The sequence below is a fragment of the Platalea leucorodia genome, assembly GCF_965183815.1.
Source record: "Platalea leucorodia genome assembly, chromosome: 17".
Classification (NCBI taxonomy): Eukaryota; Metazoa; Chordata; class Aves; order Pelecaniformes; family Threskiornithidae; genus Platalea; species Platalea leucorodia.
This window is the reverse complement of record NC_138839.1, coordinates 3,271,442-3,289,129: the sequence shown is the minus strand read 5'-3', so window position 1 is coordinate 3,289,129 and position 17,688 is coordinate 3,271,442. Positions and strand designations below refer to the sequence as shown.

Below are 17,688 nucleotides of genomic sequence, written 5' to 3'. Positions count from 1 at the left end.
ACATTTTTTTATAGGCCAGTAGAACTAGTTCAACTACAAGCATTACTCCTGCCTGTTCTTGCAGGTGTGGAAATTCCTCCATCCTCCAGGTCCACCCTGCCAACTTCAAGGCATCGTCAAACAACGCTGCAGCACACAGAGCACGACAAAGGCGACTGCAGCTCTAGAGGTCACCACAAATCTCAAAGTCTTCGAAAAAGCAGCTTAGAACTGCAGACGCCGAGCAATCTGAGGGGCAAGGCCAATTCCCTCCTCTGTCCCAGTGCACCTGCTGTATTTTATTTCTCCTCTTGCCATTTGAGACCCTTGGGTCCGCATGATCAAAGGACTATAATCCAGGACAAAAGAGGCTAAGTTGCTGCTACTATCAGTGTGTCTTCTGCCAGCTACTTTCAGAACACAGATGGTGGTGAGATAACGCTGCTGTGCTTCACCGTGAGCACATTTATGGATCACAGAGCACTTGTCAGCCTCACCACACTGCTGTAAGGAGCTGCTGTTGCTTTGCTTTACTCGTCCGGATTTTCTAGGTCTTTCAAAGCACTTGCTATGCCTTAGTAGAGCTAACCTGATGCAGCTGCGTACGCAGGTGATACAAGCCGATGAACGGGGTCTGCTTTGCTCACCTTCATGACTGCAGGATTGTCATCCCTGCCTAACAGGGTCCCAGCAGCACAATTTCCTTTTTGTCTTAAATATTTTCAGAGCTAATGAGGATGTCTGGCACTTCTGGTCCTTACTATAAGACTGTGTTCTACATTATATTTTTTGTAGTAAACGTGAATACACATTTATTACACCTCTGTACTTCCAAAAGGCTGGAGAGAAACCAGCCAGCCCAGAGCAGGCACCTGTGGCAGAGACCAAGCCAGGAAAGCCAGATGGTATCTTGGACTACACAGCATCACGGTAATAATCAACAGTGCCTCAATGTCCACTTACATACCACGAAGGTTGCCACGTGTACTAGTGTAATATGAGGTGGCTAATACGGCACTACCAACCATCAGCCAATAGTTATTATTAAATATTAGCCACTTAGTGCCTCTTCATGTCAAGAAAAGCGGCAGCTACCACCCTACTGTTATTTTTCCTAACAGTGCAGATGCAATACAGCAGAGAGATTTATCTTTTATCATGCTGCATCATGGAGGAATGACGACAGTATCTCTCCTTCAGCTCAAAAGCAAAGGTTACAACTTGATCCAACACTTTTTAACCAATGCCATCACACTTATCCTTTCATAAACCTGGTAAAAATACAATCAGACTCTAACGCAATCGTTACAAAACTGATTTCATGTTACTGAAATTAAGCCACTAGCCAAGAACAAGTACTTCCTCAAAGTGAAAACAGAAATATTTCAGTAAAGGCTGTTCACAGTAATTTTTGTATCCTTTAAACAATCTTTATTCTATACTCCTTTTGCAAAAAATTGTGTCAGTGTAAAGCGGCAAACCATGAAAGGTGAAAATGGAAAAACTTCCACATTACTACCAAACAGTGGCAAGTAAATATCAAGTCACATCACTAAGATCTTTTCTTTTCCCCACCCACTTTGACAAGCAACTATACTGCTCTTTTATTCCCCACATTAGACTTAAAGCTTTTCCATCTATGTGGAATCATGTGGTATTGGAAGTTAAATCATCAATTCAGCTCAATTAAAGAATTTGCAAATTAATTTAAACCAGGAAATATTTTCATTCTTAAAAAAAAGAGCTTTTTGGTGCACTGCAAAGCTAGCTGTCCTGGATTTCTGTAGCTACCTACATACAAAATTCTCCTGGCATACTTGAGGAAAAATGCGAAACATTTAACAAAGGTACTCCTCAGTGTGATTAAAGATAGCAAAAAACTGACCTGAAGACTGGAAGTCCTTGTTTCTGGAGACTGTAGCAAGCCTTCATGAGCATATTGTTGCACCTGAGAATCTCAGCAGTACTCCTCACTTCAGTGCTGTGGTTTCATAGCAGAGAAGCATTAAGTAACTTTTGATCATCATTCCAGAAACAGAGAAGGAAAAAAAAAAAATCAAATTTACCTCTATTGCTTCTCTTTCTGGCAGCAGAGCTAGAGCCATGCTAGACTGATTTTTTTTTTTTTTTTCCTTTAGGGGGAAAGAGGGGGCAGGGGAAGAGGGAGGAAGGGCAAGTAGCTGATTAAACTGTTCAACCAGTTGCGGTCACCTGCAGACAATTCATACTAGGTCAGCTGGAGTCCATCAGGCCCTGCAGTAAAAGGCCACAAGAGCATGTCCCAAATTCTGATCATTTAATATTCACCTAACTGAGAAAATGCTGGCTAGAGCATTTTGCATCCTATGTAAAGAAATATGGTTTGAATGAGAGAATAAGGGAAACTCTGCAAGACTTCTCATAGGCTCCTGTATAAATCTGCTGCAGAATTGGGCCATTTGTAATGGGTGTCTCCGTAATAACTACTGCTTTGTCTCTCCCTTTGCTGCTTGATCTCTACCAGCTAAAAGGAGGGAATCTGCCTCATCAAGCTGCGGTTGTTCTTTGTTCATGAACCGCTCAGACCTTACAGGGAGGCTGGGTGTCCTTATGTTGCATGACAAATACACTGTGGTTTAAGGCTTACCAGTTACTCTGCAAAGTGGTGTCCTAACGATCCTAGCTTGTCTCTGCTGGAGTTTGTGCGCAGAGTCCAGAAAAAGGGAATATTCACATGAAACAGCTGAATACATTGATGGGTTCTACCAGCAGATTCATCTCCTGGGTCTGCAGGCAGGAAAACTCGTTCCAGCTCCTGTCTTTGGATGTATCCTCCAGCTGCCTTTTACTTCCACAAACTTTCTTCAGCCCTTCCTCTATACCTACTCCTGCCAAGCTGTGAGAGGGAGAAGCTCAATAATTAAGAGGTACGGCAATTTAAGAGGAAAGTACAACTTCTGCACCAATATATTAGTCATGAGCTCAAAGCTACAGCCCTTCGGACGAACGGCAGGGCCTTGTGTCTCCAGTCAGGTATCATTAACCTGCGTGGAAGAGTCAGGCCTCTGCACTTCCATCATCTGTGACCCAGTTTAGTGGTGAACATTTGCAGGGTTCCTGTCGTACTTTGAACTTTAAGCACTTCTGAAGTACCATTAAATCACAGAACTCCCAGCTGCCTATCATTAGCTCCTGAACAATCTTCTCCTGTCGAGAGGACAAAACTTCAGTGTGGCTGGGGCAGGGCGGGGGGAAAGGGTAAGACTCAACCAATATTTCATCATTCTGGAATACAAGATAATGCAGTAGCGCAAAGAACTGAAGACATACACTGTGGTTATCACATAAAATTAAAAGCTTTTTAGTGTTTAAAATAGCATTTACACATAAGCAGCTATATATTAACTATACAGACACTTGGGTTTTAATACAATATCTACAAAAAAGAATTCAATTATGCAATAGACATTTAACAGGAACAGTGCAGTCCATGCTAGTAAGAGGTCACTCTTTGAGTAGAACCAATTCTAGAATAGGTGATAGTCTGGGTTTTCATTATTTAAAATCATGTAACTTTGTTCCTCTACTGTACATAAAATTCTTTACATGTATTTCTAATCACTGATTAGAATTAATAATTTTAAGTCAATCTTATTACAATCCAGTTAAATGCAAAACAAACAATTACATCAACTCATGAGCTGTCAAGTCTCAACATGGGACTGCCCATTTGAATAAAACAAAAATAATATCAAAAGTCAATGTCTGTGCATCATTGCTTGCCATCCAATATACCTTTGGATAAAGTGTCCACGGGACTGTTACCTTTGAAAAGGAGATTTATTAACAGGAGGTAAAAGACAATAGCAGTGCTTTTAAGACTATTTGCCAAGAAACTTACTCCTCAGAGTTAACAGACTGGGTGGGTACACTACCCCTACAGATACTACCTCCTTTGGACAGGAGACGTCATCCCAAACTGTTTTCTCATAATTTTCTATGATCTTCCAAACATACCTGTTAGTCCTTGTTAAAAGCTGTTGGCAGGTATGCATGAACATTACGCTCAGCTGCAGAGCACCAGCAGATGTTGCGGGTCCCACTTCCAGAATAAAAATGGCAACTATCTAAGGCTCCTGTTATGAGGCTGTCATAGCAAACCCGTAACTTCTCATTGTAGTTGGAGGCATAGGTCATGCATTCTAGAGCCCAGCCAGTGCCAGTTACCTGACATTAAAATCAGAGAAAAATTCCAGGCCCTGGTGGGAGAAACAGACAGTTCTGCAGGACTCCAGCCTTCAAACTTTCTTCCACCTGGCACAGTACTTCCTATAGTAAGTAGCTTCATCGGCATCGGTGGCACTTCTTTCTGCAGGCAGTACTGTACCCAACAGGAGAAACTTGCACAGTGAGGCCCCAAGGCCTCCTTGTTGCAAAGACGCATGCACATGCATTGAAAGCCAAGCGTGGGATTTGGGAAATCTCCTGTCTTCATTCACTTCTGAAAATTAAGAGCTAGCAATGTTTCAGGCCGAACTCTCCGTTCACTCAAACCAGCCTCTCCACTGTACACTACGAGGTGGGGAAACCAAGCTTTTGTTTTACACACAGTGGCCATTACGTATTGCACTGTTCACAGGAGGGTCGTTTACCTTCTCCTGCTGCTCTCTGTAAGTCGCAGGTTCCACGTGCTATGCAGTAGGAACCGGCTAGCACATCTGTCAGTACATTCAGAGCACTCCCTGGTTGCCTGAAATGGGTGCCTGTTTGTGGGTGAGGCTACTTCAGGCTGGATTTAGCAGCCCGATTTCCTCAGCAGATGAACGCTTTCCCACACCTACGTTATGGACTGTCAGCCTCATTCCAGAGTTACCCACAAACACGCAAGTATATAACACAGTCGTTTCAACATAGCAGCAAAGACCAGCAAGACACAGAACAGTTTCTGCCAACAGCATAACAACAAGACAAAAAAAACCCAGCAGGTGTGAAAACTGCAGCTCTTGAAAAGACATAAGGAAATTAAACATGTTTCTTCCACGGGTGAAAGCTCAGCCCCCAGCTTTAATCCCTTTTGGAAATATCTTATTAAAATGACAGTCTCTTCCTCCAGCCCTGTAAGTTCTGCCTTAAGACACAGTGGGCCAGAAAAATCGTAATATATGAGACCAGAAAAGTTAAAATTAATTTAAAAGTAGAACCACTAGTGATTGTCAGTAAAGTCACAGACTCCTTAATAGTGTCTCCTGGAGACATAGCAGAATTACAGAACTATTTTACCCTGATTTATTTAATTGCTTTAAATGTCAATCTTTCAAAAGAGTTTACTGAGTTTAGTTAGCATCTCTGCTGTGTTACTGGGAGGAGGAAAGGAAAAGAAAGGATACTGTTGCACAGCCAAGCTTTAGGTAGTGCCGTTCTTTTGAACAAGCCATCACCAACTTTGCAATCTATGCTAGCCCATCGGATGGATCATGACGAAAGCACTGCTTTCAGAAACATTATTAACGCTTTTCAGCAGATTTTTGTAAAGAAAACCGTCCAAAACCACTCAGCCAGTTTAGAAGCCCAGTAACTGGAGCATCTAGTCCGGGTGCCACACAGTTTCCGAAATGCCTAGCTCCCTTTGGAGAGTGAGACTTCAGTCTCCAATTAACACAGACATTTGAAAATGTTACTCTGACTTTTGTAAAAGGGACGTGTTTACACACAGACCTGTAGTAAGAAAAGAAGTAGTGAAAAATCTATCAGAATGAACAACAGCCAAAATGGACAGTTTGAAAAGTAATGTTTCAGGGTGACAAAGGAACATGAAACTACACGTATATGGTGAGAAAGACACGGTCTCTTTCGACATTCATATCGGATTTTCACACTACTCATAAAGCATGGAACATAACAAAAAGAAGCTTCTTACCAGTGAAGAAAATGCTTATATACAGTAAAGACTGATTTTAAAGCACCTGTCCTAAAACCTGCCAGAAGCAGGTATCTCACAAAAGAGGATTTAACTGAGGCATGGCCCCATGGTCAAATGCCACCAAGTGACTGCAGCTTAACATGTACTTCCCATTAAATGAGCCACCATAACAGAGTGTGGGTGTGCTCTTACCATGCCCTGATTCAGATACTTTAGAAAAGCTTCTTAGACGACAGTGAAGGTTCCTGAACATATTTTATCAAGCATCCATAGCCTTAGAGCAAAAAATACACAGTAATGAAATCTTGGGGATATACAACAGCAGTTGCTTAAGTCAAAGCTCCCCAGCAGGAGCTTTAGCATGGGTCTCGCTCTGTGTCGGGTATAAAGATTCATTCATTGTACCATTTATGAACTGTTCTCAAAACACCCTCTCACCTCTCTGCTAACAGCTAGCCCCCATCTGTGTTCAGAACACGTTCCCTTGGGTAACACTGCAATTGGGATTAGACATCTCCAGGTTTCTATTTCAAAAACAGAGAAAGATACTGCTCAGAAATTAAGAACAGAAGAAGAGGTGATCAAAATGAATAGCCATGTCCCAGTGGGAGCCAGGATTTACCTACGTCTCTGCTAGAATGGGATAAATATCCCCTTCAAAAGGGAAAAGCTGCAGCTACGCTAACAGAATCGCATAGCAGCAATTGTTCTGTGGCAACAACTTTTAAAACCTGTAAGCAAGTGCGCATTATAACCAGAAGAAACAGACACATCTGTCAGCAGGGATGTGACTGAAATGCCCAGGAATGGACTGCAGCTACAAAGTCACTACCATGATACTAAATGAAATAACTTTACAAGTTCTGCACAATGAACACATACAGTAGCAAGACTCCAACACTCCCTTGATAGAGTAATATCTTAAAAAAAAAAAAAAAAAAGGAAGAAAGAAAGATTGATTTATACTCCCTAGTCGGCAGAAGAAGGTAGCCACAACTTTGCCTTCTGCTAGGAATTGGTTTGAGCCTGCTCCTTTCCAAGCACATGTTGTCTGTACACTCGCGGGTGCCATGTCTGCTTGGAGTGCTGACTGATGCATCCAAGAAACAGCATTACAAGGCAGTATCACAGATACTAGCCAACGGTCGTTTTTTTCCTTGTAAGAGAAAAAGCAGGGTAAAATAAAAGTGCTACTATGCATTATTGGAAATTTAGAAGTCATGTGAAATAATAGTCCTTGAATCAGCCAAAAAGATACACTAATTGCATTGAAGTAGGTGCCACAATTACCAAAGCTCATTAAGATGTGAATATACACCAGCCATTCACAATCAAAATCAAGGGCGGGGGGGGAAAGGATAAAGAAAAGATGCCATCAATTTTCTGATATTTAACAATCCCAGGAGATTTTTTTTGTTCATTTTTGTGGGTGGTTTTTTTTGTATTTTTTTTTGTTTTGTTTTGTTGATTTTTCTGCAACACAATTGCAAACCAGGAAGGCGTGACATGCAAGACAGCCAACTTTCTTCCATTAAGTGTTCGACAATGACCAAATTGCCCACCCACCCCCAAAACAATCCCCCCCGGCCCTTCCCCAAGCAGAGTCTGAAGGCACTTCCTCTCACATGATGTCGACAAAGAATTCACAAGGGTTGCCCATCGCCTTCTGGAAGGACTGCCGGCTCCCCGTCAGCTCCGGAGGAACAGAGCTCAGTTCCCTCACGGGGGGCCCTCCAGGGGGTCCGCTCGTCCCGTAGACTTTGGAGCCCAGCTTGGGGAGATTGTAGAGGGGTGGGACTCCAGGAGGCCCGTAAGAATGATGGCTGTGGTGGCTTCTCTCGCTGTGGGTGGCAGAGACGTGACTCCGGTGGCTGAGCTGGCTGACAGGCCTCTCCCGACGGACGACGCTGGCACCGCCGCCGCTGCGGGCAGTGTGGTCAGACTCGCTGCCGCTGCCAGCCGACTTGCGGTCCTTCTCTCTGCCCAGAGCTCTCCTGCTGTTCTCGCTGTTGCTTCGGTTCGAGCCGCTGCTTTTGCTTCCTAAAGCCCAGGAGTGAAAAGGACACCCGGAAAAGCAGAATTAGCTCAGGTCCACGGCTGTCTCCCACATCAGCTCCTACCAAAACCCACAGATGCGGGAATGACCATTGTAATGGCAACAATGATGACAAAACCAGGCCCGAACGTGCTGTTGGTGGCTTATGGGATTCAGCAATGACAATCGGTAGAACAAAGCTGACAAGGTTGTGCCATGCACAGGTACACATAGACACCTTAGAGCTTGCACAGTGAAAGCAGCAGCTAGCCTAGAACTACTGGCTGAAAGCCATTTGCTCCGCTGCCGCCCCACCGACTGGAGAGAGGAGAGGAGCAAAAAAGGAAGGAAGAAGCGGCGTTTGGGTTTTGACTCAAGCAAATGAGGTTCAGTCTAATTGTAACTGCATCTGTCTTTGCTATCTTCTATCAGCAAAGCTTTTCAAAAAGAAACTTATCTGCCTTCTCTATCGTCCTTGGTCACGCTGGGCATACTCACGCCCAGGGCCAAATCACCTGTGGTTAACAGACGTCCTTTTGCTGGCTTCAGTGGGTAGCTTCTTTTAAAATTCATCACTACAGTGTTCTGTTGTTGGACAATGCTTCAAAAAACAGTATTTGTTGAACTGCTCTAAGATGAATCAGTAACACGCAGGATGTTCCCAGCAGAGGCCACTACATCAACTCGGAAAAACAAAGGACTGCTGCTGGTGTGTAAGCTGAGTCGTGGCTACATACAAGCTTCACTAAACTTCAGAACTGATTTTACATGAAAGTTGAAGGTCATGCTCTGTTACCACAAGAGATAGGCTAGGGTGATGTCAGGAGACATTTCCAAGTTAATTATTCTTCAAAAAACCCCAACAAACCATCCCACAGAATATCTCATTAAGTTCATGCCATCTTAGTGCATGATTGTCTTCCCAAAAAGGATCCCAGCCAGCCGAATAGGGGACCAGGTTTTGAGTCTGAATGAGCCACTGAGTCACTGGGGTCACTGAAACGGGAAAAACAGAATGATTCTGAGCTGCTCCTTTCTTGAACTACAGATGATCATGACCTTCTGTCTGCTCCAGCTGATGTTTAGAGCAGACAAACAGAAGAGACAGGAAAACTAGGCTGACCTGGTGCGTACAGTTGAAAGGCTAGATTCCCCTGCAGAGTGCAAGAAAAACTGGGGATAGATGGAAAACACAGAATACAAAATCACTGGACTTGAAGTCAATATTCTGAGCCTGGGACTCCGAAGTGGTATTTGCTGATTGTAACCCCTCTCAGCTCTTTGCTCTGGGAAAAACACTGTCCTGCTTTGTGCCTCAGTCTTCTTCCATCTGTAAATGGAGATATTCACAGGGGTCCAGCTGCCTCCGTCAAATACTACAAAGATTCATTAAGGTGAGCTTTTGAAGGGGTAAGGTGCTCCCTGAGCTGTCATTTCAAATGTTTCATAACAATCTTGTAAAGACAAATAAGAGAGGAGAAACTACCTGTTAGCAGGTTGACTGTTACAGCCTTTGCTCCAAAGAACAACATAGAGATTATCTCCTAGAAGCATCTTTGTAAGTTCTCCAGTGTGGCACATTGTTCACAGTGGAAGAAAATCGCCATGTTATTTTAACCCTTCCACAGCTCGTATGCCTCTGCCTTTATCTCACAATGCATTCTGCTGCCACCCATCCAAACCCTGCAAACCTTACCCAAAGTCATTACTCCTTGATGCAAGCTCCCCATACGCAAGAACTCATTGCCAGTTCGATAGCTTGTAGCTGAGTAAAGATCTTGCAGGGGAGAAAGCAAGCTGCACTGAAAGCATATATTGCTGATGTTGAGAGGTCTTCCACAGTCAGTAGGACTGAGACTGTCTTGTGGCAATCCATCACGTTGCTCCTCCAGACTTCAGTATATCAGGAGCAGCAGCTCTAGCTGATCTGCCAAGACTCCAAGAGCTCAAGTGGTTAATGCAGACTTCTTATCTCAGAAGAACCTGGCTTTCTGCAGCTGCACACCAAGCTGATGACATGGCAGAAAGAAAATAGAGAAACCATCTACCATGACAGCAGTCTATCTAGGAATAATCAGCAGCATAGATGTTCTCCTCTGGCCATGCTGAGGTTCACTCTCTCCCCAACATGCCTTTAAATCCTGTCACGGAACAAACAATGAGAAAGTCCTTCTAAGCCTTGAGTTTAAATGCAATCTAGCAAGAGTGTTACCTCCTGGGCAGCTAGGGACTGGCCTGTCTTGGTGACATGCAGCCCAACCTAAAGCTGAGGTTTGAAATGCTGCTAACTTGACACAACCACAGCAGTGTTTGTTTCCATCTAAGGCCAACTTTAAACCTAAGCGTCATAAAATGGATTTAAAGAATCTGCATTTCAAGTGCCCAGAAAAGCTTCACTCAGCATTGCCACAACGTATTATCAGCCTCTACTCTCTGTTACTGCTGGACAGCAAACTTCTACCCCCTAAAGCCACAGAGACTCCAGCTGCCTCAATACTTCATTTCATGGGAACAGACGTTTCCACATGAACCCTTCTGGACAGGGGCAGGAGAGCCTCCAGAGACAGTGTATAGAGGCTCTGAAGACCCTTCTATCATTCCCGTCCCAACGACTGACCTCCTGTGAGCTTGAACAAATCCATCCTTCCTACTTCTTCCATCTCTTCAGACCGTAACCTGATGATCTCTCACTACCCATCTGTACAGCCAGCATCTACCAGAACAGGGACACGACTTTGATCTAAACACTATGGAAACAGAGATGACGGTTTGCAGAGGAGCTGCTCATCACACCAGTGCCATTCCCTACAGCAAATCTGCCCCAGCCTTTAAAAATAACCTAAGCCCTGGGTACCACAAGCAGGGACAGATGATGTGGCTCAGGTGAAATAAGCAGAAACCTAAATTGGAACAGAGCCTTGAACAGAACTGCAACATCATGTAAGACTTTGCCAGATCTTCTCCTCTCCATCTATTGCTTGCCAGAACATGGCTCAGTCTGTCTCTTGACCCAAATCTTAGGCTTTTGCCTGTAATCATCAGCAAATACACTGCATTCATCTCAAAAACAAGTGACATTCACTGGGCTCTGGAGCAGCGCTCTTGTTCACCAGATGAATTCAGTTATGATCTAACATTGCACATAAAAGAGAGACTTCACAAGAAACCCAATTCAAACACTCTATATAGAGAGCAATCAATGCAACCTTGTGTCCCAGTACTCTTAAGACCTGCCTGAGCCATCTGGACAGTGCTCAAGTGTCTTTCAGTAAACGAGCAGTTGAAGGGCACTGGTAGATAAATCCAATCCGGATGGATGACATCAGACTAATAAATCAGGAGCTGGGATTATTTATTTATTCATTTTGTGAAGGGCAGTGAAGAGGCTGGTGATAGGGTTTTCCCACCGAGCTGACGGCGAGGTATCTGACGCCATGCCCCCCGTAGCTGCCGCAGCGCAGTCACACGGGGGCCTGACAGGGTGATAGGCTAATGCCACTCTATTGGACTACTGTGCACTGAGACAGGTTGAGCGTCCAAGACAATTAAAAAGAAAAAAATAAATAAAAAAAAATACAGCTAAACATTTGGGTCACAAGAGTCTAAATGATCATGCTGTGAATTCATTATTATTATGGAGGCATTTGAAGCTTACCAATCCCCTAGAGTCAGCCATTCCTCTATGAATCCTTCAGTCTAATGCTTGCTCAGAACAAAACAAGGGAATAACAGTTACAAAACAAGAAACAACACAGAAGTGTAGTTTCCAAAAGAAGAACAAGGAAAGCGTTGAAATCCTTCAAAATTAAACACCTTGGCGCCTTTCATAAGGCCAGTAACACAGGTCGCATGGATAAAATACCATACCTTTCCTATTCCAGCAGCAGAGATCTAATATTCTACTGCCTGCAGAACCAGCTGCCAAGAAAAATAATCACATTCTTTCCAGCACAATCGGCTTGCAGTTCTAAAACCTCTGGATACCACTGTGAGCTTCCTCAAAGACACTTCTTATTTTGAGATAAGGTGGGAAGCAATAGTGCTAAAATCTTGTGAGCACGTTCCTGTTATGAAATTCTTCAGTGTAATTTTGCAAAATCTGTCTGGCTGCAGTAAACAGGAAGAAGTTACATCCATCCAAGATACTGGATGTTCATCACAAAAACACAGAGAATCCTCACCCTTGCTTTACTGTCATTTCCAAAAATAAAACTTGCTCTGGAAGTGATTTTTTTTTAAAACAAAACAAAACAAAAAGGCAGAAGGGCCTTATGTGTACAGCCAAAAAATGCATATTTTTTATTTACTAAGGTTTAAAAATGAATCACAAAATTATCCTAGGGCAGGAAAGGAGGAGGTCAGGTTTTTAATCCATGCAGTATTATCTTTTTTTCCCTGTCATATATTACAAAAAATCTCCTCCCTGTGAGCAGTGTTTCAGCCCTGTAAACCATCTGGCTGGCCACCTCACGCTTGTCTCTCACAAGCAAAGAGAGTGATTTTCCTGAGCATTGAAGTGAAAGCCAAGAGCACCTTGGTTCTAACCCCTGTTCCATCAGCAACAAAATGGCCTAGTTTCTAGCAATATCAAGCAACTGCAGCCCCACTGTTGGCAATGGCTCTGACCTCTAGAAAGGGGGGCAATAGTTTATCTATTTTAACAGGGTGGACAACTGAGTCATTAATGTTGGCCTGATTGGCTTTATCAAAGCAGCAGTTTACCATGTGGTGCTGTCGGGTAAGAAAAGTACAGATGCCCATGCCACCATGGACATGCCAAATAGCTTGGCTCTAGTTCCCCACCGGCATTTTGCACGGGGTACAGAAGTACAGCATCACTACAAACAGCATGTATTCTATTCCACTGGCTCAGTTAAAACATCGCTGGCAGTTTCAATACAGAGCTGAAAGGCTAACCCACTCCATCACATACACAAACGGTTCTGATTAAGTGCGGTCGCACCAAATCCATGCAGGTAGCATACAAAACCACAAGACAGGAGCACAGACAGTACGAAGGAACTCAAGCAAATGGCCAGGGATAATGACAGCTGTAGAAATAAATACCAGATTAACCATCTTACCTTCACTTTGCTGGCTCCCTGCACTGCCACTACCATAGCTAAAGCCTGGGTCTTGGTATGCTGGTGGAAAACATGGAGGGGGCAGAGGATACTGATACGGGTATCCTTGGCCTAATGGCCAGGGAGCAGCAGGATGTGGGAGTGGAGCAAGGGTATCCTGATCCGAGGCTCCGCTAGAACCATTGTTAAGGTTCAGTGCAGCCATATCTGGAAAAGAGAGACAAGGTGAAGACTCTGTTCTTACCTAGCAGCTGATGCTTGCCTATTAATAATGGCTGACACAGCACCTACTGCAGTGAGGGACTCAGCCTCCAGAGTTCACCCAAAATATCACACACGGTAGGGCATACATCAGTATTTACCACTGAGCACCAAGGTGCCTTTGCAGCACTTCCGTAAATCAAGAAGGAATCATCCCCATTTTACAGATTGGAAACTGAGCGTGACTGACAAGCAGGAAGTCTGTGGCATCACCAGAAATAAATCCTGCTTTCTTCAGCCTCGGTGCAATGCCCTATTCGATGAGTTCATCCTTCCCTTCCAAGAGGTCTAATTGCTTGGTCTAACTGGAAATGTCAACCACTTGTCATGCAACGTCAGAATAATGGCCTGTTCTGAGACGTCTGCTTGTGAAACCCTACAGGACTCTCCTCTGCGCGTCCTGCGAGCACAGAAGAGACAACACGCATGCAGCTTTGCCCTTCACAGATGGGGAACTTACTGCCACAGAGGTCTCCAAAGACATAATAGCACTGTTCCGAGAAGGTGATTTTGTTCACAGTGTGCCTGAGGTAGCCATGTTTTAACATGCTGCTGGCATATTTTCTAGCCTCCCGTCGGTCTTTGAAGCCTTCCACGTGTGTGTAAAGCCAGTCAACCACATCTGCTCCTAAAATGAGAACAGGAAGAGGAGATACAGGATCATCTGAGACAAACTGATCTTTTTGGTCTTTTAATCTTCACATTATGAGATGGCCCATTAGTACTGCTGTGCTAGGTACTGAATGCAAATATGAGTATGTAGCAATCTTGCTGCAAAGAGCTTAAAATGTTATTTTCACAACTCAGCCTAACTGCTAAATTAGTTACCATCAAACATCAATAAAGAAAGCAAAGAATTATCTTGCATCCAGTTGAACACTACATTAACAGTGACACCAAATATGCACACAGAAAATTTTATAGTTACAGTGTTCGAGCCCTTCTGAGTAGCAGCAATGAAAATGATGTGGGATTTACAGGACAGAAGTGATTAGGAGAGTCATCTTCCTCAAGAGGCAGATGTTATGTTGTCAAAAGACCTGGGTTCCAATCCCTTTCTCAGCCAAAAGCAACTACGACCTAAACTGAATAACTGTTAGCACAGTTCAGGTCACAGGACAGTCAGAATCAAAGGCAGACTAGTTGTGGTAATTTTAAATGCAATTAAGATGCTTTATTAAGGTTGTGTGGCTGTCTGGAACTGGAATTACAAGGATTGTTGCTATGGTGAACTTGGGCAGATCACCAGAGCCACAAGTACTTATATAGAACACCCGAGATACAACAAGTAAGGGTTAAGGACCAGCTGCGTGGGGGCATGAGAAACATGCAGTATTTTTGGCTGTCCAGGCGCAAACAAGAGCTAATCGTTATTTCCTGTCACACTTCAAGAGTTGTTCACAAATACCAAATCAAGGAAATACAAGAGGTCATAGCCGGGGGAAAAAAAGTTCACAGAAAGATAGTTTCTTCAGCCTATTTCCAAAAAGCCACTTTTTTTTTTTTCCCCCAGCATTCCTTTGATCTGCTTACCTATCACTGCATTGGAGATGGTAATTTTTAACCACATCCTGTCCCGGATTTCAAGGCCTGAGTCTGGTAGCTGCATAACCTTGACAATAGTAGCCATGTCACTCTTCACAGTTAAGGGAGATTCTTCTAATTCTAAAAGGAAGAAAGGTTACATGCTTCTTTGAAATGAATCGAGTCTGAAAAGAACTTCTCAGTTCCCAATTTGGATGAAACGTTTCAAGACACAGCTTTACCAACAGATGCAAAAAAAGACACAAAGGTTCCCAAATGCACCCTCATCAATGGCGTACATTGCAGCATTTGTACCAATTCTTCAGAGATTGTGCTCAGTGCAACCAGTTTAGTCACCGAGATGCTGAGTCCCTACGTGTCTTGACTTCACAGATCAGCTATAGATCAGCTCTTTCAATCCACGCTGCATTGAGATTTGCAGACAAGGAAACCCAAGGAGGTCTACGACCATTGCTTTCCATTTCAATTTGCCATGAACAGCCCCTACCCACCCAAGGGTTCAGTGCACTGTAAGCAAAACTCTGTAGGACAAGGGGTTTTGGCTTGTTCTTTCACTTTTCGGTTTAATTGTCGGGAATGATACCCATCTGCAGGGAGAAAGACGACGACCATGTCTCAATCAATCTCCATTTGTTTTTTTTAAGATTTGGACATCAGCATATTTAGGGAGAATTGAAATTAGAAAAGAAAGCTTCCATCATCAGGATAAAGGCTAGTGGTTTCCTTCAAAAAAAACAACTTTCCAGGATCCCAGTGATGGCAGCCTTACAAGCTAACAAGTCACTTAACCCAGCACTACTTTGCCCTGCATTTTTCTGCAGAACACTTACAAAACCACTACTCCCAAACGCCTCAGCAGCTGTCAGTGCTCCGTTCATCTTTCACACACTCTTGGGGGCAGAGCTGGCTCACCAGAGGCTTCACACTTTCCTGATCAATTTTTAGAATAAAAGCAGAACAACAGGGCTGAGATTCACCCTGCTGAACTGGGGTGCCTACCGTAGGAGTCTAGGTCCTTCAGAAACTCCTTCTTTACCACACATAGAGGCAAAGCGGCATGTAATATTGAAAGCCCAGTGGGCTGAATTTGGGTTCGAGAGTCTACCAGCCTTCTTGGGATAGCTGTGCAGAACTCAATCACCCTGTCTCTACGTAATAAAACTATATTCTTTGGATACAGCACCCAGTCCTCCTTCCTGCTCCCATCTTCTCAGCCCTAGAAAATTCATGTCGAGCATGTGTGTCCCGTGTTTGTAGTTCAGACTCTCCTCCAGCAGGAATTCAGAAACCCTCCTCCCCTCCCCTCTCCCAGCTCCCCATATCACCCACCTTTCAAAAGCACAAGGGAACCAATTTTGCTCTTTTCCAGCAACCCAAAATTTTGATAAAAGGTACAACAAGCATGAAACAATGAAAACTGAAAATGCTTCTTTCAATACATGCACTGCAAATATGCATGAAAATATCCCAGACCATCTATGCATGCGGTTTCAATACTTATAAAGTTTGAATAAACACTAAAATTTTGCTTTTGCTTTAAGTTAGTTTGGTTAGTGGCAAAAAGCAACATGTTTGATTGGGGGCGGGGAGGGCAGAACAAACCAATATTCAAGTAAAATATGTGGGGAGCAATAAATTGTATTTTCTTGGAGACCCACGATCTGCATATAAAGAACAACACCAGCCAAATGATCATCAATACTTTCTAAGTCTGCTAGTTGCTGTACAAATATGAAAAATTCTAAGATGCATCTAAAATGCACCCACTTTGGTCTGAACTCCGTCAACTGTGGGCCTGACCACCTGTACAGGTACGTGCACATCTGAGGAACAGCACCGACAGCAACTCCGTTCTGGGGAACCAGATCTACTGCAAAGCTCTTTCTCAGGGCTTCGGTTATTGGTTTTGAGTGGCATTTTTTTCCCCATTAGCAGATCCTGGTAACAAAAGAGGTGTATGCTCCAGGAAAATGAAGTCCTACCACAGGTAACACCACCACTGGCTTATATCCTTGTTTGAGTAAGGAGGTACACATTTGCCCAAACAAAAAGGCCCCAGGAAATCAGGCAGTCCCTCAGGCTGAGTACTACTATGCAGAAATAGTCTGAAGTCTCAATTCAAAATCCTCTGAAGTCCATGCAAGAGAACAAGAGAACTTCCCAACAACGTCAGCGGACTGCATTTTGAAACAGCAAGACTTTCAAGAAACACTGAAGCACTTGAAGTTAATCTCATGGAATGGGACAGCACTGCTTTGCAGAAAGGGGTCCTGTAGTGGCAGAACAGCGGCTGGAAAAATCTACCTTTAGCAGAGTAAACAGGAGCAGGGCTTGCACAGACTGAGGCAGCAAGTCCAACACTCACAAACCACTGTGAGAGAATATTCTCCGGCATCAGCCACAACATCGCTGGAGAACAAGATACTTTTAAAAGCAATAATTACTCTGAAATACCTCAGTCTGCCTTGGCTTGCATAGTCCTGTTTTTGAAGAAATGCATCTGAGAAAATACAGAGCTAACACAGAATAATTCCTGCTGTGTGGTGGTGATTGGTGCGGCCCCAAAATGTCAGCTACTTTCATCACTAGCACCAATGCGATGGTGGCTGTGCAAATGCTTCAGATATTAGAACTTCACTTTTGACCCTGAGGCTAGAGAGCAAAGGAATGCTAGTCAGAAGGAAAGCAGTTGTTGGGTCCGTTTACATTATCCTGGCCTTGCTATACAAACAAACAGCAGACGTTCACAATACTTAAAACAAGGAACCATGAAACAGACTTGTCTAAGATGACTCCGGTAATTCACTGCTTCTACTTTCACAGCCAGATACTGTAGAACAGATATTATATTTGTTTCAAATACCAGTGACTCTAGCCTCAGAGGA

The 17,688-nt window shown here is 43.6% G+C and overlaps 1 protein-coding gene across 2 annotated transcripts in view; it reads right to left on the bottom strand.

Annotated features, from left to right (window-relative positions):
* Positions 1-7,415: 7,415 nt before the first annotated feature.
* DVL1 (dishevelled segment polarity protein 1) overlaps positions 7,416-17,688 on the bottom strand; it is a 102,537-nt gene continuing 92,264 nt past the window's right edge. For both annotated transcript variants that reach the window (XM_082328916.1, XM_082328917.1), the window contains exons 12-15: positions 14,792-14,923; positions 13,719-13,886; positions 12,998-13,204; positions 7,416-7,918 (exon numbers count right to left, since the gene is read on the bottom strand). In XM_082328916.1, coding sequence (XP_082185042.1) covers positions 7,500-7,918; positions 12,998-13,204; positions 13,719-13,886; positions 14,792-14,923 — 926 coding nt within the window. In that variant the 3' untranslated portion in view covers positions 7,416-7,499. The remainder of the gene's footprint in view (positions 7,919-12,997; positions 13,205-13,718; positions 13,887-14,791; positions 14,924-17,688) is intronic.